The sequence below is a fragment of the Quercus robur genome, chromosome 4 (assembly GCF_932294415.1).
Source record: "Quercus robur chromosome 4, dhQueRobu3.1, whole genome shotgun sequence".
Classification (NCBI taxonomy): domain Eukaryota; kingdom Viridiplantae; phylum Streptophyta; class Magnoliopsida; order Fagales; family Fagaceae; genus Quercus; species Quercus robur.
The window spans coordinates 51,857,334-51,884,241 of record NC_065537.1 but is presented as its reverse complement, the minus strand read 5'-3'; the positions used below and the strand labels follow the sequence as shown (position 1 = coordinate 51,884,241).

The 26,908-nt window shown below is 34.7% G+C and overlaps 2 protein-coding genes across 2 annotated transcripts; both read left to right on the top strand.

Moving 5' to 3' along the window:
• The first annotated feature begins 1,081 nt into the window (after nucleotides 1–1,081).
• Nucleotides 1,082–7,849, top strand: LOC126722917 (uncharacterized). Its single transcript, XM_050426075.1, has 2 exons — nucleotides 1,082–2,898; nucleotides 7,597–7,849. The coding sequence occupies exon 1, from the start codon at nucleotides 1,132–1,134 to the stop codon at nucleotides 2,497–2,499; it is 1,368 nt and encodes a 455-aa protein (XP_050282032.1). The 5' UTR covers nucleotides 1,082–1,131; the 3' UTR covers nucleotides 2,500–2,898; nucleotides 7,597–7,849.
• Nucleotides 7,850–9,805: 1,956 nt separating this feature from the next.
• LOC126722916 (ribosomal protein S14, mitochondrial-like) lies at nucleotides 9,806–10,467 on the top strand. Its single transcript, XM_050426074.1, has one exon. The coding sequence runs from the start codon at nucleotides 9,926–9,928 to the stop codon at nucleotides 10,235–10,237; it is 312 nt and encodes a 103-aa protein (XP_050282031.1). The 5' UTR covers nucleotides 9,806–9,925; the 3' UTR covers nucleotides 10,238–10,467.
• Nucleotides 10,468–26,908: the final 16,441 nt, after the last annotated feature.

The following is a 26,908-nucleotide window of genomic DNA, read 5'->3' as shown; positions in this document are numbered from 1 at the left end:
ATGTGTATCAAGGTATCCGTGGTTTGTTGTCTTCGTTTAGTAGCTGGAATATTAAGCATGTGAAAAGGGAATACAACAAGGCAGCCCATATACTCACACAATATGCTAGACAGAAAGAAGAATCTTATGTTTGGAAGGGAGTTTGTCCTCCCATGGTGGCTCAAATTATTCAGGAAGAGGGTCTGTTAGTTTGATTCTGTATTGAGCTTGCCTTTGGCTTTGTTGTACTCTCTTTTCGTAATGAAATTCCAATTATGTTTCAAAAAAAAAAAATAATAATAAAAAAAGAGAGTATCACACTAACCTTCATCGTGGTTTTACAAAATGACACCCGCTCCCAAACATTACATAAAATAATACTTCCTCTTAGCATTTGTATAAAACCATTTGATCTTCGTTTACAAAATGTTTTATCTTTATTATTCATCACAAAATTTAAGGGAGGGTACTGTCATTATGTACATACATAGTACATAATTTGGGTAAGCTTTTATTTTTTATTTTTAATAGAATTTTTTAGTAGTGAACTTTTAATTTGTTTGTTTATTTTAGGGTTGTCCATGGGTCGAACGGGTTAGGTTTTTGTCCAACCTGCAACCGACCTGTACAAGATCGAGTGGGTTGTTTTTCAACCTACAACCGACCTGTTACAGTAATGGATTCGTCGGTTTAGATTTTCGGCGGGTGGTCGTCGGTTTGGGTGAACTCGATATTCACCGAAATCTGCCAAAATGTGGCGAGATCTTGCCAGATCCATCTAAGATCTGATGAGATCTCGTCGGATCCAACGAGATTTCAACCAAATTGTGATGAGAAATCACTAGTTTGGCTAGATCTGGTGTTTATTGTGCCAAAAATCGAAGGATTTAAGTGAAAAAGTGACTGAAATCTAGAAAAAATGGCCGGATTTTAATGGACTTTGGGTGGGTTGGGTTTTAACAAAGATATTTATTATTTTGGTCACTGAAATTTTTTTTTTTTTTTTTAAATAAAAATTTTTGAAGTAGAAAGCTATCTCATCAACAAAGAAAAAGGAAAACTTAAAAAGAAAAAGAAAAGTTGCTAGTATATGATGTGTATATAGTGTTAATGTATCAATATCCTTGAGTAAACCTTAGAAAGTAAACTCCCATGGCACTCGACCCGACCACCTTCGAAACCTTAACTCCATCTCGCTTCATCACCTTCACCTTTCCCCATCCATCAAATGATCCCAACTCACTCCTCCGAGTCGCCGTCCTCGACTCACCCATCCAACCCACTGAGTCAGCCCGGGTCGCCGCCATGCTCGTCCCCGAGCACCGCAACTCTGACTGGACCTTCTCCACCGAGTCCGGCCACCTCCAGCTCCTCCTAAGTTCTCCCGGAATTTCTCGCCTAATCCTCGTCGGAAACCAGCCCATCAACGCTCATTCTTTACCATCAATTTACCGCCGTTCGATCAACAACGATTTCAACAGCCTCGAGGTGAGCTTGAAACCTCTGTTCCTTGCGTTATCTCCTAAGTCTTTGTTCAAACATGGAATTCCTGAGATACCCATTTTGAGATACGAAGATAATGTGATTTGTGGGGTAGTTTTAGAGCAATTTGTTGGGTCTTTTGCTGGTGAAATGTTGGTTGAGGATGTGGAAATTGAGAGTGAAGTGAGGGAGTTTCGGAGGCGATTGAGGTTCAAGAGGATGCCAAATTTGATTCAAACGGAGATACGTGTTGTTCCTGAGGTGGGTTTTGGTTCTGATTGTATGGGGATTGGGGAAGTTGAGTTCAGGCCTGATATTCAGGTTTTGGTGCATCCTTACTTGGTGCCAATGGTGGCAGGTCTTTCTTTGGTTGGTCGTTGTATTGAGGAACGGATTCAAGGTGGGTTTAAGCCAAAAGCTTTGTGTGTTGGTGTTGGAGGAGGGGCTTTGCTTACTTTTCTAAGAGCCCAATTGGATTTTGAGGTTGTTGGCATTGAGGCTGACAAGGAGGTTTTGCGGGTTGCACGGCAGTATTTTGGTTTGCTAGGTAATGAGTCTATTCGGGTAATTGTTGGCGATGCAATAGATGTTATAGAGAAATTTGCATATCATTCAAATGGTGTTCATGAGGGAGAGAATGGTAGTTACTTGTATAATGGCAGTGATGTCAATAACAAATTTGATACCATTATGGTTGATTTGGATTCTAGTGATGCTGAAAATGGTACCAGTGCTCCACCATTGGAATTTGTTAGGAAGCAAGTTCTCTTGGCTGCTAAGTCAATCCTATGTGATTTTGGGATTCTTGCTATAAATGTCATTCCTCCAAACAGATCATTCTACGAGAAACTGATAAATGAATTTCGTGAAGTTTTTCATGAGCTGTATGAAATAGATGTAGGAAATGGAGAGAATTTTGTTGTAGTTGCGACAATGTCACCTACTATTTCTTCCATTAGTGATTGTGAGAATTCTTTTCTCATGAGACTGAGAATGGCTATTTCAGGCGCATACATGGATTCCATAAGGAAGATTTGAGGTCAAATGATTTATGGAAGTTAGAGGAATATCATTTTCCAAGATCATATTCAAAATTAAAGCATTCTCTAAAGAATGGTCTGGGGATATAATCTATCTTTTATGAGTTCTCCTGAAAGGCACTCAAAATCCTTAGAGGGACCTTGCCCCATAACCTGGGTCCAAATGTTTTTTGAATGTTAAGAATTCTGGTTTGATTGGATGAATGTATTGTAGTTGTTGAACCAGAATGGCACCCCATGTCAGGGGCAGATTGATATATGCTTCTCTTCAACATAAGCTGGAGTTACCAGTGTTTGCTGTGCCTTTAGGAGGAAGAAAATTATGGTCACTTTGCACACTGAGGTTGATTATTTGATGGACATGGAAGGAACATTGATTTTCCAGAGTGTTTTTCGGGTAACAAAGTTTCCTCACATCTCATTTAAATTTTTTAATAAATGTAGGCCATATTACATCTTTGTTCTGAGCAATGTGCATTAAGATATGGTTAATTATGTCTTTGTGCTTCCAGTTAGAGATAAATTTGAAGCTCAATAGGTATTATGTTTATATGTGGAAGGAGAGAGGGGAGGGTCATGTTGGCATAAGTTTCTATTTATGGTGTCTGGAGCAATGATGCATTTAAACTTTGGGTCAAAATTTACCTTATTGTTCTGTGATTCGAACCCTTTGTACGCATTGCTCTTAATCTTTAACTAGAGTTTAATTTCTTTGATTTGTAGTCACTAGTTAGCACTCTGTATTTTGAGTCATCCATACCTGATGTAGATTATTATTAGTATATCTGTGTGCATTCTCTCACTCAACAGCCTAGTTTTACAATTGGGGTGAAGAGTTTGCACCTGACCAAAGGTGTGCCTTTAATCTATTGCATTTACCTTTGTTCAAAAAGTAAGGGTCAGTAGTGCCTTAGGAACAATTCAGCATCGTCCTAACCAAATTGAGCCTTCTCTCCAAGAAGAATCATTGTCTTTTAGTAACTAGATATCTTTTACTTTTCCACATTTGCTATTATGTTGGTGATCACAATGACAATGTTTCCTGATCTTTTAAAGAGTTGCTTTCATGTAGAATTACAAGCCAATCTTTTCCCCTTGGTTTAGCTTTCAAAACCCAAAAAAAAGTCATGTGACATGATTTAAGCTCAAAGGAAAGAAGGCCTATTAGATCACTTTTAAGAAACATTAACTCTGGAACAAATTGAATATTTTGGATGTTAGAGAGGAGACTTATCCTTTAACAGCTAAGGAAAAGTTAGAACAAGTTAATCTCCGTACCGATATTGAAAAGCTCACGCTTTTAGAAGAGATTAGTTGGAGGTAGAAGTCTAGGGTGCTGCACTTGAGGGAGGGGGATGCCAATACCAGATTTTTTCTAAGGATGGCTATTTCCAATAGAGGAAATAACGGTATTGAGAGCCTTATGGTTGATGGCAGCTTGTCTTCCGATCAAGGTATGATTGCTGATTGTATTACCCAATTCTTCATGAATTTATACTCTGAGTAGCAAGTTGATCGACCATTTCCAAAAGTCTTGGTATTTCCAATGATATCTGGCGATAATGCGGAATGGTTAGATAGACCCTTTGAGGAGGCAGAAATTTTTGATGTCATACAAAATTTTAATGATGATAAATCGCCTGGACCAGATGGTTATCCAATGGTTTTCTTCCAAGCTTGTTGGGGGATTCTCAAACCTGATCTTATGGCTGTGTTTCATCAATTTTTTGCTAAAAGTTAGTTTGAGAAAAGTTTGAATGCAACATTCATCACTCTCATCCCTAAAAAAAATGCAGCAATTGAAGTTGGGGATTTTCGCCCCATTAGTCTTGTTGGGGGGTTTATGAAATCATTGCTAAGGTCTTAGCTGCTTGACTTCACATGGTCATAGAAGATATAATTTTAGCTTCACAGAATGCTTTTGTGAGGAATAGACAGATTCTTGACCCGGTACTTATTTCTAATGAATGCCTTGACAGTAGATTGAAAATTGGTTTACTAGGGCTAAACTAGATGTTGAGAAGGCTTTTGATCATGTAAACTGGGGATTTCTCATGTAGTTGCTTGAACGGGGTGGGTTCTTTGCTAAGTGGAGGCGGTGGATTTTCCTTTGTATATCTACAATTCGCTTCTCTATTTTGATTAATGGCACTCCTTAATCCTTATGGGTTTTTTGAGAGCTCGAGGGGGTTGAGACAAGGTGACCCATTGTCTCCTCTGTTGTTTGTCTTGGTTATGGAAGCCCTTGGAAGAATGTTGGATAAAGCTGTCTATGAAGGTTACATGTCAGGCTTTAGTGCGGGTAATTTAGAGAGAAGATCCTTGGTGGTGTCTCATCTTCTCTTTGCGGATGACACTCTAATTTTTTGTGACATTGATCTAGATTAGATTTTGTTTCTCCGTATGATCCTTATTTGGTTTGAGGCGGTCTCTGGTCTAAAGATAAATTTGGGCAAGTCAGAGTTGGTTCCTGTTGGTGTGGTGCATAATTTTGTCTTACTGTTGAATGTACTTGGTTGTAGGCAAGGTACTCTTTCAATGAAATATTTGGGTCTTCCTTTGGGAGCAAAATTCAAGGATAAGACAATATGGAACCTAATTCTGGAGAAGATAGAACGGAGATTAGCAGGATGGAAACATTTGTACTTATCCAAGGGAGGTAGAGTCACTTTAATTAAAAGCACTCTATCTAATTTACCCACTTATTTTATATCTTTATTTCCTATACCTGTTGCTATGGCTAACCGAATTGAGAAACTTCAACGGAATTTCTTATGGGTTGGCATTGGTGACGAACCAAAATTTCATTTGGTTAATGGGCTCCTGTTTGTACTCCCATTTCTTCAAGTGGCTTGGGGATAAGAAAGGTAAGACTTTTTAATGAAGTTTTGCTTGGGAAGTGGCTATGGAGATTTGGGATGGAGAAGGTTGCCCTTTGGAGGCAAGTGATAGAGGGGAAATATGGCTGTGGGTGGGGTTGCTGGTGTACTAGGTCTGTTAATGGTCCACATGGTGTCGGTTTGTTTAAAAATATTAGTCGGGGATGACCTTCTTTTTCTCGCTAAATTCTATATGATATTGGGGATGGATCTAGGGTGAAGTTTTTGCATGACCATTGTTGTGGTGAGACATCTCTTGCAGTCAGTTATCCTGAATTGTTTAGATTTTGCCGAGATAAAGAGGTTAGTGTGGTTGAGCTTATGAAGTTTGCTAATGGATTCCTCTTTTGGGATGTAAGTTTCTTTAGGGGTGTGCATGCCCGGGAATTGGAGACACTGTCGGGTTTCATGGATACCATATATGGTGCTTTAGTAAAGGGGTTTGGTGATGATAAGATGTGTTGGAAGCCTTATAGAGAGAAGGGTTTCATGGTTAAAAATTATTATAGTATTTTAGTGGGCTCTAATGACTATTGTTTTCCTTGGAAAGGTATTTGGAAGCAGAAGATTCCTTCTTGAGTAGCTTTCTTTGTTTGGACTATTGCGTTAGGGAAATGCTTAATGATTGAAAATTTACGAAAAAGGAAGGTTTGAATATTGGATTGGTGCTACATGTGCAAGTGTAATGGTGAATCAGTTGACCATCTCTTTCTTCATTGTCTGGTTGCTATGGATCTGTGGTCTATGGTGTTTGGTTTGTTTGGAGTAAGCTGGGTTATGCTGCAATCTGTAGTGGGGCTTCTAGCATGTTGGCAAGGTAGATTTGGTCGTCATCAGGTATATATGGTTGATTGTTCCCCATTGCTTGTTGTGGTGTCTTTGGAAGGAGAGAAATAGTAGGTCCTTTGAAGATAATGAGAGATCCATACCAAACCTCAAGTTATTTTTCTATAGAGCTTTAATCGATTTGTTGGCTGCTTTGTGAAACCAATCATTTTATTTTTCTTTTTTTGATTTCTTAGATTCCTGTAATTTTTGTTCTTGAATTGTTTGACCCATTGTACACTCCCTGCGTACTGGGGTGTTCCTTTTTTTATATCAATAAACTTATTACTTATCAAAAAGGAAAGAAGGCCTTTTAGACTATTAGTCCATTTTGTATGTTTGCTTGCTATCACTAGACTAGTTGGTTATTTATCCATGCAATGTTCTGTTTATCAATATCCCTTTGCTTGATGATAAAGAAAAATCATCGTGACATCATAAGTTAAAATTTCATTGTAGCTATTTAAAAAAATAAGCATTTTAAAAGGTTATGTGACTAGCATGTGACTTTTAATGAAATTAGATGGTTATGATTTATCTGTTATATGAACGTGAAGGATAGGATTCTAGGGTTGCTAAATAAGAGTATTATAGTAGCCTCATTTGGGTCATTGATCCTAGGTAGTATTTTCTTGTCTATTATGTGAGATAACATATCTAAATATTGCTTGAGCTCTTGAGCCTAGAATTTGATATTTTATTGTTCAAAATTTAATCATAGTATCTGCTCTTTTTCTGGAAAAAAAACAAGGATCCCTACCAAGGAGATTTGAATGAATGGAGATTAATAAACAAAGGATAAAGTCCACCAATCTAACTGCACACACCAACCAATCCTCCAATTCATCTCGTGCTGCAAGTTCTATGGATCCAGCACCATGAAGGGAGTTTCGTCTTCTATATCATCATTCTCATCCTCGAGACCACTTTCTATGCCTACAATGACCCTTGAATCTTAATCTTTTATCTCCAACCTTTTAATTGCTAAATACATTAAAAAAAAAAAAAAAACATAAATTAGATATGAACAAAACAATAGTCTTGTGATAGCAAGCAGTCTAATATAAAATAGACAGATGGGCCTTCTTTCCTCTGGGCTTTAAATTCTCCTCCATCATCATGGGCTATTTGATGTTTCTTGCTACCAAAATTTGTCTGGACTCTTGTAGAAATTATTGTGAAGACCGAAGAGGCACAAGTTGATGGTTAATAACAGTGGGAAATAGGTTAGCAAATTCCTTTATTGGCATAGGCATGAGACCTTGCATATCTTAATTTCCATGGTAGGACTTTATTTAAAGTTTGATGTTAATTATCTTTAATTTAGAAACCCCTATTTGTTCATTTGGCTAGTAAGGACTGTTGATAATCTGTTTTTGTTGAGTTTGCAGGTCGTTTAATGTAGGAGACATGTCCTAACTGAGGAGATTTTGTCAAGCCCTGGAATGATCTTTGTTAAGGTATCTTCAAGTTACGAATGTCATTGCTTGTGGAAAAATGTGAGACTTACGGCCTGATAATGGTGTATTGGCTCTTTGATAGAGCCAAGTCCATTTGTGTATAAGATATGTGCTTCATTGGGCTTACTGAGCATTTGAAATATATTATAATTTATTTTCTAATTGCTTCATATTTTATTTGAAACTTTTCAATTTTATGTGGAATTCATATTTGGAAGGAGAATGGTGTTCAAGTGATTGCCCAACGATTTGTGTTGCCCCATGTTTATGGTTCCAACCCCATCTTTCCCCTCTCCCTAGTATCTGCCTATTAAAAAAAAGAGATCAACACTCTTTAGGTTGGAGTCTTTGCCTTATCATTATGAAAATTAAAAATGAAGTTAATTAGTGTACAATAAAAATAATGTTAAGAGGTAATCCCATGTGAAAAAGATTTGCACTAATCACAATTTGGATCAAAAATGCATTTGGGAATTGCTTATTTTTGGTGACTTATTTGCAAAGTATCTTACTAAAAGATATTGTTTTTGATAATTTTTATGTTAAATATGTTACAAAAAAACTAAAAGTTAGTTTATTTAAAAAAAAATTAAAAGCTAAATTATTTGCTAAAAAGCTGAGACGAAAAACAAGACTTATTTTTAATAATTCTCAAATGACACTAAATCTTGACCCTTCTTTTATAATAAAAGACAATTCCGTTGTATTATCGATCCACTAACACATCTTAATTTAATGGTTAAAAAATACATAAACTTATAGCAGTAGTTATTAGTTTGTGTCCAATGCCGGTCAATTTAGTACCAACGTCCTAGAGACTGTCGAGCTATATGCACTTTCAATGAGCCGAGGTAGGAGTTACGGATCTCATGGCTTATAGTTCAAGCTCTATAGGAGCACAACTCTTTTTTTTTTTTTTTTTCATAATGCTAACTAACGTGATAGACTATAAGTGGTTGTTTATGATTTTTATATGGATCCACAATTGTTTCTTTCATCACTCATAGTCTACCACACTTTCACACACTTTATCACAACTATTCTACGTGGCGGATTATGAGTTGTGAAGAAAAAATAATGAATCCATATGATAGTAATAAACAGCCAATATAGTCTGTCATATAAGATAATTGTGACAAAGTGTGTGTACAAATATGTGGTACTATAATTATTCTAGGAAATATCATTGGTTTTTTGCAATGTTATTAATTCTATTTTGGAACTCGTTTTTGGTTTGGCTAGTGAAATGAAATATTTTAGCATATCGTTTCATGAGTGTTTTGAGATTTTATATATATAACCTAAAAGTATCAATTCAATCTCATCAAAGGGAAAAAAACATCAATTCAAAAAAGTGGAATATAGATATAAAATAATGATTTTAATTTTCAATTTTCACTATTCATTCATTAAAGGCAATTAATATTTTGATAGTTTTTTCTATTTCCCATAAAAGTGGAGTAAAAAATTTCCTAAAATAATTTATTAACAATTGCTCTAAAGATACCCTTAGTAGGATCCTTTCTCTAAACCAACCCCACTACTATCATATCTTTTGATTCATTTTTTTACTTCTCCTTCATCTACGTGGCATGTGTCTTTGGTCTTTCTCTTCCCCTATTTTCATCTTTCTTTTTAGAAAAAAGTTTGATGACACAACAAAAGGTACAATTTATACCACAACTCACCATGTGACGAGTTGTGGTTAGTAGAGGGGTGATGATGAATCCATGTAGGAACACCCTTCTACCAACCACACATGAGTGAGTTATAGTGCAAGTTGTGCCTTTTGTTGTGACACTGGAACTGCTCCTCTTTTTTAAGTCCATCTATCACCAAATTCCCAATATTCCCACATCCCAAACCTCATCACAACTGTATATTCAAAATGTCTTTTTAAATTCCCTCTATACTCTTCTATTCAAACGGTCTGACTCTCACTTAACCTCCTGTCTCTCTTAAGTCTTATCTCCTCCCTCTCTCAGATTTGTTCATCTCCAAAGATTTCTCTTCGGGTCTACTACTCTGTATATTTCTTGACACTCATCTCATCTTTTAATTTTTGTTCTCATCGTCATCTTCATCTTTTCCTTTTTTTTTTTGCTATTGAACATGTACCGGCCGAAAATGGGCCCAAGAAAAATGACAAAAAAGAAGAAGGCCCATTGACAATAAGCCGAAGTCCAAAAAACCCATTTACATTTCGCTCTACTTCACTTCTACTGAAACGTGAGAAGAGAAACACAGACATCTGATAGCAATGGAGGTCCGCAGAGAGAACCGCAACATCCACGACAACCAGCGCCGTCAACTGGCTAAGCAGTTCGAACTGAAGCGCAACCTGTTCAAGGCTTTCCTCAGAGACCCAGAGCTTCCACCGGAGTTGAGAGAACAACAACAGTACAAGCTAGCCAAGTTGCCTCGAAACAGCTCCTTCACTCGCCTCAGGAACCGGTGCATCTTCACCGGCCGATCTCGCGGTGTGTACCAGTTCTTCCGTATGTCTCGTATCGTGTTTCGTGAACTCGCTTCAAAAGGCGCTCTTGCTGGCATTAAGAAAGCTTCTTGGTAGATACAAAAAATGGTTTGGGTGTTTTTGGAACTGAAATGCCTTTTTATGTTGATTTCTCAGATGGGATTTTTGTTTTTTTTTGAAATGGATATGAGTTGTTGTTGTTGTTGACATGGAATCAAAAGATATGTGGTCATTGGAAATTTTTTTGTAGTATACTGAATTTGATGTTGATAAGAATTAAATTGTGTAACTGTTATTGTTTACAAGGTGGGAATGTTGGATTGTTATGTGTGTTGTTATTGTTGTCGTTGAAGGTTTTATGAGGGTGATTGGAAAGTGGTGATTTTGGAAGGGGTTGTTTTAAGTTTTGGGTTTTGTATAGATTGAAAATAAAATTTGTCTGGATGTTTTTTAGAATTAAAAGCCTTTTTTATGTTTTGTTTATGTTGATTTCTCACTTGGGATTTTTGTTTTTGAAATGGATACGGACTGTTTCTGGAATGGATGCTGTTTGGAATTTTAGCACCACATCGGATTTGATGTTAATAAGAATCGAATTGAATTGTGTAAATATTGATTATGAGGTGGGGGAGATTGGATTACTATTCGTTGTTGTTGTTGTTATTGTTGAAGTTTTTGTAAGGATGGCGAGGGCGATTTTGATGTGAAAGAGGTAGCTTTGGTGCTTATTGTTTTGTAGAGTTGATTGAAGCAAGTGCTTGGATTTGTTTGTCCTATTTTTTTCTTGTATTTTAGATGTGAGGATGTGATTTTGGACTTGGGTTTTACCCTTTGGAAAAGGGTATAATGGAAAAGATGGTTGATAGAATTCCATTTGCGTGTTTGGTTTCAAAATCAAAGTCAATAGGTTTCCGTTGCATGAGTGAAATGAATTGAAGGGGATGCAAAAGCCTGTTATGATTTTCTTGATTCAAATGGGGCTCAAGCTGGTTGGGCTATCCAAACTACGATTATTAACATCTTAGAACTTAGTAAGTTAATTGCTTGTTGTAGATTCTGCTGGGTTAGTACTTAGTACAGCATGTAATGCTGCTGCTACTGCAAAGCTGGCAGTTAGTATTAGAAGTGCCCTTTGTTGTAATAAGCTCAATCTTCCTAATGTCATCTCAGATGTGTGTAGGTTTGATTGTTCCTGTGCTGCTCTTTTGTTTCTGAAGGTCAATTCATTTGAAATCTCTTTTTTTTTTTTTTTTTGATAAGTAATTCATTTGAAATCTATAAAAGTGAATTTTTGCTCTTTACTTTTTGATGCTGAAGTTGTGCTGAAGTTGTTGTTACTCAGTGCTCATCAGCTTATGCTGCCTATTGATAACATTGTCTAACTTGAAATATACCCTCTTTCATATGCACAATGATAATGATGCTTTTGATGCAAAAAGTGAAGGTTTTGGTGTTTATTCCATTGTACAGCTGATTGAAGCTTTTAGTAGTATTTTAAATGTGAGCATATGATTTTGGACTTTTTTTTATTCTTTAAAAAGAGGGCATAATGGAATTTTCTAATGTTAATTTCTCTTAGATTTAAAAAAGGGTTGTTTCAAAAAAAAAAAAAAAAAAAAATTCCATTTGCATGTTTGGTTTCAAAATAAAACCATAGGATTCTGTTGAATGAGAGAAATAAATTGAATCGAATTCATTTAAAATTTATATAATTGAATTCTATGTAAAATCGGTTCTTTGGTTTGTGGATCCAAGTATCCAACAACTAAGCACTTGAACTTGATGTGGCATATGCAGTGTTATATTCTGAAGCTATTTCCATCATATACTAGTATTTATGTGTCCTATATATTTTTGTATGTTGAAGTTTTTGCTCATGCTGCCTATTGATAACATTGTCTAACTTGGACTAACTTGGACTAGACCCTATCTTTCAGATGAAGAATGAGGTTCATGTGGCTTGTGCTGCCTTTTAATAACATTGTCTGACTTGGATAGTTGGGCTGCACAATGTTAACTGTGTTTTAAAGTTCCTTGGGGATGAAATCTAATTCCTGTTCCCATCTATTGGTTGAATAATTTAGGATTGCACAAGTTTCCTTTCCATAGGTCCTCTATATTTCTTGGTAGGTCTATTAAGAGGGTATCCGTGTTTGTTAAGAGGCTTCAGGATTTTCCACTGACACATATTTCCTCCATTTTGTTACTTAGTGTTTGTGTGTGTTTCTTCCTCGTTTTTGTTTCTTTATTGCTAGTATTAGATGTCAGATTGAAGAATGGTTTAAAAGGGAGGATTCCAATGTCGTGCATTCATGCTGATGGAATTTCTGTACCTTATTACCCTTCTTCAATATAGTTATCTTGCCAAGCAGTTTGGAAGAAGAAAGAAAGCTTTGAGGCTGCAGGGTTGACTGCATATGCATAATCTGATTACCCGGGCATTATAAGAATTTAGAATGATTGGATGATCTAACAATAAAGTGTAATTCTGTCTGATATTTTTGAATCGCATTGAAGCACCCAGACATAATTTCATTACTTCAAAGCATTTTCTGCAAAATCTAGTACTAGGCACACACTTTTCTTTAAACTTTATTTTATTATTTATTTTATTTTATGGTTTTCACAACTTTTCAGGATGTATAGGAGTAACATCACTTTCATGGATGTAGTTGAGAGTGATTAGGTAAAAATAGAAAAAATAGTTTCCTATGCTATAATTTGCCTAAATTCTGTCTAAACGGATGTGAATGCTCTTACTATTCAACTCATTTTTGTTATGCATTTAGGAGTTATGAAAAAGTTGTGAAAGTTTTGTATCACTCAACTTGTTGAAGTGACCATGATAAATTTTTATTATATACCAATTATAACAATGATGTTAACAATTGTGAAAAAAGTTTTTGTATCACTCAGCTTGTTAAAGTTACTATGATAAATTTTGATTATGCACCTATTACAACTGGTACAGGTCCTGTTAGCAGCCTTGGAAAAAAACGTTTCTGTATCACTCAACTTGTTGAAGTCACTATGATAAATTAGATAGGCATTACTCCCATGGAATCCTGTAGCTCATTTGATTATGCACTCGCTTCTGTTTGAGTCGTTTCTGATTTTTGACAGCTGATGTGAGTAGCAAGCTAGCTTGTTATGACAGGCAGAAACCACTGAAAACTAGAATAGAAAATGCTTGCCAAATGTTCACACCTGATGTCTTTTTACCAGGGGAAAAAAGTTCTGGAAGGATGCTTTAATTGGTTATATGTTCTAAATAAACCTTGTGCTGGCTTTTGTTCACTTGCAACTTGAAAACTATAGTGGACATTGAGGTCTCAAATACAAGCCAGTTGCAGTGCAGATCAAACCCTGTTTGCTTGAACTAGACCATTAGAATTGGAAATTAAGACTCTTTGTCTCTCTCACTTCAATGGGTTGAAAGACTCGCAGGGGATTCATTAAAATTAGGTACCCGACACTTGTGTTAGTTTTAGTGACAGTGCCTATAGAACTCTATATTTGTAAAAAAGGGATTCAGATTTGAAGATTTAAAATGAAGGGTTATTATCAATAATTATTTATATAAAATAATAAATTAGGACAAATTGTTTTCCTCCTTGAATTGTGTGTGAAGATTCAATTTTGTCCTTAAAATAAATAAAAAAAATGTGTACAGATTCAATTTTGTACTTGAATTTCGGTTGTCACTTTAGTCTTTAATGTTTTGATAATCGCCAATGTTACATTTGCCTCTATTTGTCATCGAAGTACCTTGTACAAATCACGACTCCAAAGTTCAAACTATAAAATTGAAGCTCAGATAATTTGTAATCTATAAAATGGAATTCTATGTAGAATTAGTTCTTTTGGTTTGTGGATCCTGCTACTTGATGCATCTTCTCTATTCAGGGTTATATCCTAAAGCTATTACCACCATTTGCTCCTTACTTTCCGATGCTAAAGTTTTTGTAGCTAATGCTGCCTATTTGATAACACTGTTTGACTTGGACTATTCCCTCTCTTTCATATGCACAATGTTAATGATATTTCTTTTTGAACTCTGTTTTAAAAGTTCCTTGGGGATTAAATCTGACTTTGTTCCCAGCTATTAGTTCAATTATTTAAGATTGCAAAAGTTTCCTTTCTATTGCTCTTCCTAAATTTTTTTTGTCAGTAGGCCTATAAGAGGGTATACGTGTTTGATAGGAGGCTTCTTCCACTGGCCCCATATTTAATCCATTTAATTCCCTTGTGTTTGTGTGTGTTCCTTCTTCCATTTTTTTAGTAGTATTATATGTCCCAGTGAAGACTAGTCTGGAATGGACTCTTCAATCTCATTCTGATGGAATTTTACATACCTTAAGTCACCATTCTTCAACTATAATTATCTTGCCAAGCAGCCTGAAAGGAGGAAAGGGTTGAGGGTGCAGGGTTGACTGCATATGCAAAACATGATTCTTCGGGCACTCTTAAGAATTTCAACACCATTGCTGCCTTGATCAGTCTCTTTCTTCGGATCTTGAACTTGCTAGTTTCATCATGCCATCAAGTTGTGTTCTTTTAGTGTAAAGCTTGCCTGTTGAGCAAGCACCATTTTATGCCTAGACATGAGGATGAGAGTCATGTTGTAGTTCTTCACCTAGTTCATTCAAACATTTGAGGTACAATAAAAGTCCCCTCATATTTGGCGTTTATGTATTTATAGCATTTTTATTGATGATTTATTATGAGTCACTTACCTTTACCATATGAAGGATCTAGAGTTGTATTCTATTTTAAAATCATTATATATTGAAATAAAAACTAAATTTGATCCTTTAATTTGTGTTATTAAATTTGACAATGGTTATAAGTATTTGCTTTGTTTCAATTCCTTAATAACCATGACATAGTTCACTAGCTTCTAGTCCTTCTACCCTAGATTGATTGAATCAATTTGCCAACCTGATAATCCCATTTAGTCTTGGGGACATTGCCCAACAACATTGGAAATGACAAGAACCTCATGGATATAAGTAGGAGAGATTGTGATACTCCAATTTGATTGGATATTGAATTAAATTAGTTGAGTGTGTGTTATGTGGGTTTGTGGTGAGTTATGTTAGATATATTCTAGGATGATCAAGGCTCATAAACAATTACAAAGAACTTCAATAATGTTGGGCTTTTGCGATCTTTAATTGTGGAAGGATCCTATGCTAGTAACTTTAGTTTGCTTAGATTTGGGTTAATTCAAATCTAAGGCTTCGTTTGGTTGAAGTGATAGAAAAGTGGGAGATAGAAAATGGTGGAGGATAGAAAAGTGGAAGATAGAAGAGATTTTATTCTTCCACTATGCGTGTTTGGTTGGAAAGAAGGAAAAATGAAAGAATATAAAACTAATTTGTTTAGTTGAGAAGAAAAATAAGACGATAAAAAAAATTAGTTTGTATGAATTTATTCTCATATCCCTATTATATATTATTAGATTCTCATTCCCCTATTATTAGTTTTTTTTTTCTTGGGATAAATACACAATTATTATGGGCTAATGACATATTTTTATATAAAAAAACAACTTAATTATAGAAATTAGTAATGTTAGATTAATACACTTATATAAAAATAATAATTAAATGATAGTATATTTATATATAAAAAATTATTACTGTGTACTTCATTCAGCTCGCAACTTAAAAAAGAAAAAGGATGGAAACCTTTTTTTTTTTTATGAAAGTGGAGTTTATATTCACTACTCACTAGTGTGCAATGTGTAACTTTAGCGATACTTTGTTTAGAGACATTTGAGAGACAAAAGCGAGAGAGTACAAAGAGGATGAGTGGAGAGAAACAGTGCTCTGAAGAAACAAATAGAAAAGAGAAAGTGATGAGAGAGAAGGAGCTTATATTTTGTTGTTTGCTCTCCAAAAATAGGTTTGGAGAGCCTATTAGAGATGCTCTAAGTGGAAACAAAACAAAAACAAATCTTCTTAAAAAAAGAAAAGAAAAAAAGAAACGGTGCACGGTGCATAATGCAACTTCAGCAATACTTCGAGAATAATTTTTTACTTCCATCAAATCCCTTTCCAGCGCGTGTTCTCTATTCTTTTTTTCTCTCCAAATTGGAGAGATTGTGTTTTGAGGATTTGGATCCTCTCCATTTCATTAGGAAATGGAGAGTCTCCATTTAAAGGTGAAGATTTAGTCCAAATAGATCGAAGGGTCTAGAAAATATCACCTCATTTAAAAACAAATCACTTAACACAAATTTAACTATAGTTAAGTACTTGATTCTCCCAAAAAAAAAAAAAAAAAAACCTATAATTAAAGACTTAAAGTACAAAAAACGTTAACCTAATTTAAGTATGAGTTTCAAAACAAAATTTGATGGTTTCATCGGCTAGACCTAGAGTGATGTAGTGGTCGGCGGTGAGGGATTTTGTGTTGGTGGTGGAGATCATATTTGTTTACTTGACTCCTGCTACTATGTTTCTTCTAGTTTGTTTTATGAAATTGAAACCGACAATTTTTTGTTTTGTTTACTTGACTAGGGTGATTTGGGTGAAGGAGGGGAAACTTTCACAACCAAGTGCAAAGAGTTGGATAAAGATATGGAGTCCAAAAATACAGATTCATAAGAAAAATAGCTCACATATGATAGTGTCAGTACCCAAGAAGAACAGAAAAACAGAAATAAAGGTGGGAAAGAAATCTAACCAAGGGTGCATTTGTGTAAGTGCGAAATGACATTTTGGGTTTAAAATTAGTGTGTAAAACCAAAAAAAGAGGAGTTGTTGTTGTATAAAGTCATTTTGGGTTTTAAAAACAAACTTTTAAGGGGGTGTTTGGTACATGTGTTTGAAAACATGTGTTTTCTTGTTTGAAAACATGTGTGGAAATACGTATGGGTAAAGAAGAGTGTGAAAATGCGTGTAATGTTGTTTAAAAATTGAAAACATGTGTTTAAAGTAACAAGTCTATCAAATAGCCTTTCACATTGCCTAACCAATTAGACTCTGATGATGCCGAAAAATCACCAGTGAGTCACACGGTTCTCGCACGCTTGAAACAATACTTGCACAATAAAAAGAAGAGACCTAACAGAGAGCACCGGTGTGGTGTCGGCCAAACACCCTCTGAAGGTCAAGTTAGAATTTCTCACAACTCTAGAGTGCTAGAGCTGGGGTGAATTATGCGTACCTGTTTTCTGAGGGTCTTTGGGTTTTTATAGTAGTGTAGAGCCAAAATTATATGCTTGCCATATAAGTTTTTTCCTTATAGGGAAGATCTTTATCAATGTGCATATCTTCTAGAATCCTCCTTGTGTAGAATTCTATTCATATTGGGATTCTATGGACTAGGGTTAATCATGAGGCGCAAGTCGTTTCTGTTTAGGATTTCTTGGAGATCACACAATGACCTTTTGAGTGCCGCGTGGCCTTTTGATCCATCCACCTTGGGCCCGTTCACATCGGATCCGTTCACCATTAGCCCATTTGTCACACAATGTCAAGTCCACCTAAATGGATCCGTCACCACCAGTTTTTTCCCTCTTCAATTGCCCCTTCACCCCATAGGTCAATGACCTCTGAGTGGAAGGACTTGTGGGGTGACGGTTCAATCCAGCCTTTTGAGGAATTCCCCCAGGCCTTGAGTCATCAAAGATCATTAATGACGAAGGACACGTGGCACTTATTGAATGACCGCTCACTTGGATCGAAGTGTCCCTTCGTCTTCCGTGTTGTTCTCCCTATATAAGCCAAGCTTTCTCCCTTTCATTTCTTTACTTTTCTACTAAAATTCATGACGAGAGCGCATCTGTCATCCCTGTCAGGGAAGCACACCATCCATCTGGTGCAACCGTCATTTACATTCTCCTTACAACCTATTTCCAACTGGTAAGTCCCCTTCCTTTACCGTTCAAATTTCTTATAATTTTTTGGACTCTATACTATCGTCGACTACTTTAGTTCCGTTAGTGTCTTAGGGTTTACCGTCATGTGTAGGTGACAAATGTCTAGTGCGTCGAGTAATTAGTCATGTGTCTGCGATGGAGTGGGCTGCACTGAAATGTGTCCGCGATGTCATAAAGACCCCGATGCATCAAGTGAAGAGAGGACTCCATTAGCTTCCTCTTCAAGGGATGAGGATCTGGAGATGGAAAGGTCAGGTGGGGACTCCAGTGATGGCCTAATTGGTGCTGAACCCCTAATCCAATCCGTTGTGGGACCTGATGGGCTTAGGGAGTTCATCCTAGTCCCTTTATGGACGGTCAATGATTTGTTTCTAAAATCAAAGAATCTCAAAACACTAAGAGATAAATACCAGATACCTGTCCATATACCCATGCGTCTACCTTACAAGTCAGAAAAGTGTTATTACGAGGGTCTTGAGGACGTAGGAATCTATGAGCAAATGCTGAAGGCTGGGCTCAGGTTTCCCTTAAGCGCCCTCCACCGTTGTCTTCTCCAATACCTTGGTTTGTCCGTTAACTAGATTTCCCCAAATTCCTGGAGGGTCTTCATGAGCATGGAGGTCCTGTACAGTGCTATGTTAGATGGGGCACGGAGGCTGACGGTGGAAGAGTTTTTTCACTGCTACCGTCCAACTGAGGTCTCCCAGTCCAAGGGCATGTACAACTTTACGCCCAGGAGCCCGTTGCTAAGGCTCATTTGTGAGAACCTCGACTTTAATAGGGATTGGAAGAGTCGTTACTTCTTTTTTGAAGGTGATGGGTGGATGTGTCACCCTGGTGACAATGAATTTATGCCCGTTGACAAAACATGGGGCATAATGCCACCGTTGGGTATGCGTCCGTCTATTGTGAGATTCATTTATTTCTAATTGTCCTTTACTATAAACCTAATTGTCTATCTCCTTTTGTAGCTTGGGATCGTATTGAAGTTTCTCTTGAACAGTTTAGTTTTTTGGAGAAATTTTTTAACAAGACCAAGGTCGAAGAGAGAACGTGGGCTAAATTGGTCAATTTTGATATCCTATACTAGTATTGTAACGGACCAGAGCCGACCATAGCTGCCCGTCGATATGACGCCCAAGTCTGTCACTTTGAGTTTTTGTTATGCTTATTTTTGGTTTTTTAAACACTTGTCCACTATTTTGCAAAAATGGATGCTGCCAAGAGAAGGGCTTATATCAAGTAGTAAGCTGCTATGAAAAAACAAGTGGAGGGTACCTCCAAGGGGACGGGTTCATCCAATCCGTCCACTAAGAGGAAACCATAGGAGAAAACAAACCGTCCTTTGAAGAAGCCCAAGACTGCCCCTGAGACCATCGTGGGTTTGAAAGCCGAGATTAAGAAGACGGTTACCCCAATCGGAATAGGACGGGGGAAGGGCTTAATGAAGGGCCCGAACATCGTTGCTGAGAAGCCACCCGTCCTCCTTCGTGAGGATTCTAAGTACGCGTTGGAGAAGCTCGGGCCCATAATTTCAACTGACGACTATGAGGACCTGAACAACCATGCTATTGAAGCAATAGGAGAAACGGGGCTTTTCTGCATTGCTCAGGTAATCACGTCCGTCCATTTTCTATTTATATATATATATATATTTTTTTTTTTTTATGTTGCCATATTTCTAATTCTTCTTTGCTTTCAGGCAATGTTGATGATGAAGGGGCTAATGGGTCGTTGCCTAAGCCATGAGATGGCCTTGGAGCGTGTCAGGGCGAAGGCCAATTCGACGGAGGACAAGCTAAACGAGTTAAAGGCTTGGAGGACAGGTAGGAGAAGAAACTTGCTTGCGTGGAAAAAGAAGGAGTGTAGATGGAGTTATTGAGGAAGGTTCTGGAGGACAAAGAGAAAGAAATTGCTGACACCAAGAACCAACTCCGTCAGGCGAAGGAGGAAGCGGTACGCGAGTATCGGGACTCTAACATAAATTTAACGGGAAATTGTGTACATTATATGTACGGATTGCCTAGACTTACAGAAAATATAAATTCTGCGGATACGTTGAATGTACAGAATTGCGTAAATTCAACGAAAAATTGTGCATATTATATGCACGAATTGTCTGGATTTGTAGAAAATTAGAAGTCTGCAGACACATTGAGTGCACAGAATTGTGTAAATCCAATGAGAAATTGTGTATATTAGATGTATAGATTATATGGATTTACAGGACAACTGAATATCTAGAAATATGAAAATTCAACGTAAAATTGCGTACATTATATGCATGGATTTTCTAGAATTGTAGAAAAACTGAACTCTTCGAATATGTTGAATGTACAGAATCGCATAAATTCAACGGGTATTTGTGTACTTTAGATGTATGGATTGCCAGGATTTGAAGAAAAATTGAATATCCAAAATTGCGTAAATTGAACGGGAAATTGTGTACAATATATGAATGGATTGCCTAGATTTGCAGAAAAATTGAATATCTTGAATTTCGTAAATTCAATGGTAAATTGTGTAAATTATATGTACGGATTGCTTGGATTTGTAGAAAAATTGAATATCCAGAATTGTGTAAATTCTAAGGGAAATTGTGTACAATATATGTACGGATTGCTTGGATTTGCATAAAAATAGAACATACTGAATTGTGTAAATTCTACGGGAAATTGTGTACATTATACATATGGATTGCTTGGATTTACAAAAAACCAAATATCCAGAATTGCGTAAATCCGACACATAATTGGGTACATTATATGTAAGGATTGTCAGAATTTGCGGAAATATTGAATATCCAGAATTGCGTAAATTCTATGTGAAACTGTGTGCAGTATATATACGGATTGTCTAGATTTACAAAAAAAATTAAATATCCAGAATTGCGTAAATTCAACGGGAAATTGTGTACGTTAGATGTATAGATTTTCTAGATTTGTAGAAAAATTTAACATTGAGACTTGCGTTAATTGAACTGCAAATTGTGTACGTTACATGTACGGATTGTCTGGATTTGCAGAAAAATTGAATATCTAGAAATGCGTAAATTCTACAGGAAATTGTGTACATGATATGTATAGATTTCCAAGATTTGCAGAAATTTTGAATATCTAGAATTGCGTAAATTCAACGGGAAATGGGTACATTAGATGTACAGATTGACTGGACTTGCAGAAAGATTGAATATCCAGAATTACATAAATTCAACATAAAATTCTGTGCGTTCTATGTCCAAATTTGCAGAAAAATTCAATATCCAAAATTGCGCAAATTCGAAGGGAAATTGTGTACATTAGATGTACGAATTTTCTGAATTTGCAAAAAAATTGAATATCCAAAATTTCGTATATTCAACAGGAAATTGTGAACACTATATGCATGGATTGTCTGGATTTGCAAAAAATTAGAAGTCTTTGGATACGTTGAATGCGCAGAATTGTGTTAATCCAACGGGAAATTGTGTCTATTAGATGTATGAATTGTATGGATTTATAGGAAAATTGAAAATACAGAATTACGAAAATTTAGTGTGAAATTATGTACATTATATGCATGGATTATCTGGATTTGTAGAAAAACTAAACTTTGCGAATACGTTGAATGTACAGAATCGTGAAAATCCAATGGGTATTTGTGTACTTTAGATGTACGGATTGTTAGGATTTGATGAGAAATTGAATACCAAAAATTGCATAAAATTAACGAGAAATTGTGTACATTATATGAACTAATTGCCTAGATTTGTAAAAAAATTGAATATCTAGAATTGTGTAAATTCTACGGGAAACAGTGTACATTATATGTATGGATTGCCTGGATTTGCTGAAAAATTGAATATCTAGAATTGCATAAATCCGACGGGAAATTGTGCACATTAGATGCATGAATTGTCTGGATTTGCAGAAAGATTGATTATCCAGAATTTCGTAAATTCAACATGAAATTATGTGCATTATATGTACGGATTGTCTGGATTTGCAGAAAAATTCGATATCCGAAATTGCATAAATTCTACAAGAAATTGTGTACATTATATGTACGGATTGTCTAGATTTGCAAAAAAATTGAATATCCAGAATTGCGTAAATTCTATGGAAAATTGTGTACATTATATTCATGGATTGTCTGGATTTGCAAAAAAATTAAATATCCAAAACTGCCTAAATCTGATGGGAAATTGTGTACATTAGATGTATGGATTGTTTGCATTTGTAGAAAGATTGAATATCTAGAATTGCGTAAATTCAATGGGGAATTGTGTGCATTATATGTATGGATTTTCTGGATTTTACAGAAAAATTGAACTCTGCAAACACATTGAATGCACAGAATTGCGTCAATCCAACAGGAAATTGTGTACATTAGATGTACCGATTGTCTGGATTTGAAGAAAATTTGAATACCCTGAATTGCGAAAATTCAACGAGAAATTTTATAGATTATATGTATGGATTGTTTAGATTTACAGAAAATCTAAACTCTGCAAATACATTGAATGTACAGAATTGTGTAAATTCAACGTGAAATTGTGTACATTATATGTACGGATTGTCTAGATATGCAGAAAATTTGAATACCTAGAACAACGTACAATCAACGAGAAATTGTGTACATATGATGTATATATTTTCTGGATTAGAAGAAAATTTGAATATCTAGAATTGAGTAAACTCAATGGGAAATTATGTACATTATATGTACGGATTTTTTGGATTTGCAGAAAAATTAAATATCCAGAATTGCTTAAATTCAACAGGAAATTGTGTATATTAGATGTATGGATTTTATGGATTTGTAGAAAAGTTGAACATCCAAAATTGCGTAAATTGAAGAAGAAATCGTGTACATTATGTGTATGAATTTCTGGATTTGTAGAAAAGTTAAGCATTCAGAATTGTGTAAATTCAATGGAAAATTATGTACATTAGATGTATGAATTTTCTAGATTTGCAGAAAAATTGAACATCTAGAATTGCGTAAATTGAACAAGAAATTGTGTATGTTATATGTAGGGATTGTCTGGATTTGTAGAAAAAAAGAAGACCCAAAATTGCATAAATTCTACAGGAAATTGTATACATTATACCTATGGATTGTCAAGATTTGTAGAAAAATTGAACATCCACAATTGTGTAAATTTAACAGGAAGTTGTGTACATTATATGTACAGATTGTCTAGATTTGCAGAAAAATTGAATATCCAGAATTGCGTAAATTCTATGGGAAATTTTGTACACCATATCTTCGGATTGTCAGGATTTGCAGAAAAATTGAACATCCAGAATTGCGTAAATTCAAAGGAAATTGTATACATTATATGCACGGATTGTCTAGATTTGTAGAAAAATTTAATATCCAGAATTGCATAAATTCAATAGGAAATTGTGTACATTAGATATCCGGATTTTTTAGATTTGCAGAAAAATTGAACATCCAGTATTGTGTAAATTGAACTGAAAATTGTGTACAATATATGTACGGATTGTTTGGATTTGCAGAAATAATAAATATCTAGAATTGTGTAAATTCAACAGGAAATTGTGTACATTAGATATACAGATTGCCTAGATTTGCAAAAATTTTGAATATCCAGAATTGTGTAAATTTAACGAAAAATTGTGTATATTAGATGTATGGATTGTCTGGATTTGCAAAAAAATTGCATATATAGAATTGCGTAAATTCAACGGGAAATTGTGTACATTAGATGTACAGATTGTCTGTATTTGCAAAAAGATTGAATTTCTAGAATTGCGTAAATTCAATGGGAAATTTTGTACATTAGATGTATGCATTGTTTTGATTTACAAAAAAACTGAACTCTGCGAATACGATGAATGTACAAAATTGCGAAAATCCAACAGACAATTGTGTACAGTAGTTATACGGATGCTCTGGATTTGCAAATAATTTGAATATCCAGAATTGTTTAAATTCAACGTGAAGTTGTGTAGATTATATGTACGAATTGTCAGGATCTACAAAAAAATTGTACTCTATAGATATGTTGAATGTACAAGATTGTGTAAATCCAATGGACAATTATGTATATTAGATGTACGGATTGTCTAGATTTGCTGAAAATTTGAATATCCTGAATTGCATAAATTCTAGGGGAAATTTTGTACGTTACATGTATGGATTGTTAGATTTTACAAAAAAATTGAACTTTGCAGATATGTCGAATGTACAGAATTGCATAAATCTAACGGGCAATCATGTACATTTGAATTTCCTGAATTGTGTAAAACCAAGGGGAAATTTTGTACATTATATGTACAAATTGTCTAGATTCACAGAAGGATTGAACTCTACAGATACGTTGAATGTACAGAATTGCGTAAATCCAACGGGAAATTGTGTAAATTAGATGTACGGATTGTATTGAATTTGCAGAAAAATTGAATATCCTAAATTGCAAAAATTCTACGGGAAATTGTGTTCATTATATGTATGGATTGTTTGGTTTTGTAGAAAATCTGAATTCCGTGGATACGTTGAATGTACAGAATTGCGTAAATCCAATGAGAAATTGAGTACATTAGATGTATGGATTGTCTGGATTTCCAAAAAAGTTGAATATCCAGAATTACGTAACTTCAACAAGAAATTTTGTATAGTATATTTACAAATTGTTTGAATTTACGGAATACCTAAATTCTATGGATAGGTTGAATGCACAGAATTGCGTAAATCCAACAGCAAATTGTGTACATTAGATGTAAGGATTGTTTGGATATGCAGGTAATTTATATATCCAAAATTATGTAAATTCAACAAGAAATTGTGTACATTATATGTACGGATTGTTTGAATTTACAGAAAATCTAAATTCTGCGGATACATTAAATGTACAGAATTGTGTAAATTCAACGGGAAATTGTGTACGTTAGATGTACAGATTGTTTGAATTTGCAGAAAAATTGAATATCAAGAATTGCGTAAAGTCAACGGTAAATTGTGTACATTATATGAACGGATTGTCTGGATTTGTAGAAAATGAATTTTTAGAATTGCGTTAATCTGAAGGGAAATTGTGTACATTAGATGTACGAATTGTCTGCATTTGTAAAAAGATTGAATATCAAGAATTGCGCAAATTCAACGGGAAATTTTATGCATTATATGTGCGGATTTTCTAGATTTACAAAAAAACTGAACTTTGCGGACAAGTTGAATGCACAGTATTGCGTAAATCCAATTGGAAATTGTGTACAATAGATGTACAGATTATTTGGATTTAAAGAAAATTTTAATATCCTGAATTGCGTAAATTCAACAGGAAATTGTATACATGATATGTATGTATTGTTTAGATTTACATAAAATATGAACTCTGCAGATACGTTGAATGTATGGATTTGTGTAAATTCAACGTAAAATTGTGTACATTATAGGTATGGATTGTCTGGATATGTAGAAAATTTGAATACCCAGAACTACGTAAATTCAACGAGAAATTGAGCACATTAGATGTACGGATTGTCCCCTCACAAGAATTGCTATTGAGTTACTAAAATTTTTTCTTCTTGCTACAATCAAGCTTATTTAGTTCTACAACAACAATTTTAGAGATACCCACATGATTTTTAGTGTTTCTGAAATTTTTGAATTTAATAAGAGAAATCAATCTACCATCTAATATTTATAATAAGATTTTTTTTAATGATTAAAGGCAAAATGAAATTGTTGGATTGCTAACAAGATATTGAAAATTTGTCCTTATGATACAACCAATTATATTACATTCCACAAATAGTAATTATGGAGATACCCACGTGGTTTTTAGTGTTTATGAAAATAAATCTTCCATCTAATATTTACAATGAGAGTGTTTTTTTCTTTAATTTTAATTTTTTTTTAATACGATACAACTTCAACCTCTGACATAAAATATTTACAATGAGATTTTTTTAAACGGACTTTACCAGTTTTTTTTTAGAGAGTTTTTTTTTTTTTTTTTGAGCTAACTGAAACCTGAGAGTTTAAACAATATATATAGACCACAAAAAGTCACAAATAAAGTATTATAATTGTTAGAAAACAATTAGAAAAAATCTCTTAACATTCACAAATGTCTTAAATATCGGGTGGTGCAACTCTTAACAATATATTAAAAAATGTACTTTTGCTTAATCTCATCCAAAATTCGATTAATTGAATTTCTCAACACTCAAAAAAGTCAAATTTCTACCGTAAATTTGACAAGGTCACAACAAATGCATTTTTAACTTCTTTATATATATATATATATATATATGTATGTATGTATATTCATCTCTTTAAAAGAGATAATAATACTCTTCCACTTCCAAAAGTACATAGGATCAAATAATATTTTTTCACGGCTAAAGTGGGATCAAACTTGTATTATAATTTATTTGTTAATTAATTATTTAAATAGAAAAAATATTAGAGCACTCATATAATTGAATGCAAAATAACATAAGATATCATTTTTTGCACATTTATCTCCAAAATCACCCAAATTAATTTAGTCAAACTTGTGTAAAATAGCATCAAAGTAGATTATTTTGAAAAATAATTGTGTAAAATATAAAAAATAGATTCTTATACTAAAATAGACAAAAAAAAAAAAAAAAAAATTGTACCAATTGATGTGAGCTCTTTAAGAATTTTAATATTTTAGATATAAAATATATATTTTTTGAAATAAAATCTTCTTGAAAATTTTTAACCAGTAACTCGATGACGACTGATATCTAGCTAGCAGCCATTGGTTCACGACGTCCTCATATTTTTAGAAACAATTGTAACCATTGTAACAGTGCGCCTACCTCTCATCAGTCATCATTTTCAGTATTCCACAAACAAATCCATCTAGTATTCCGGAAAAAAGAAAAAAAGAA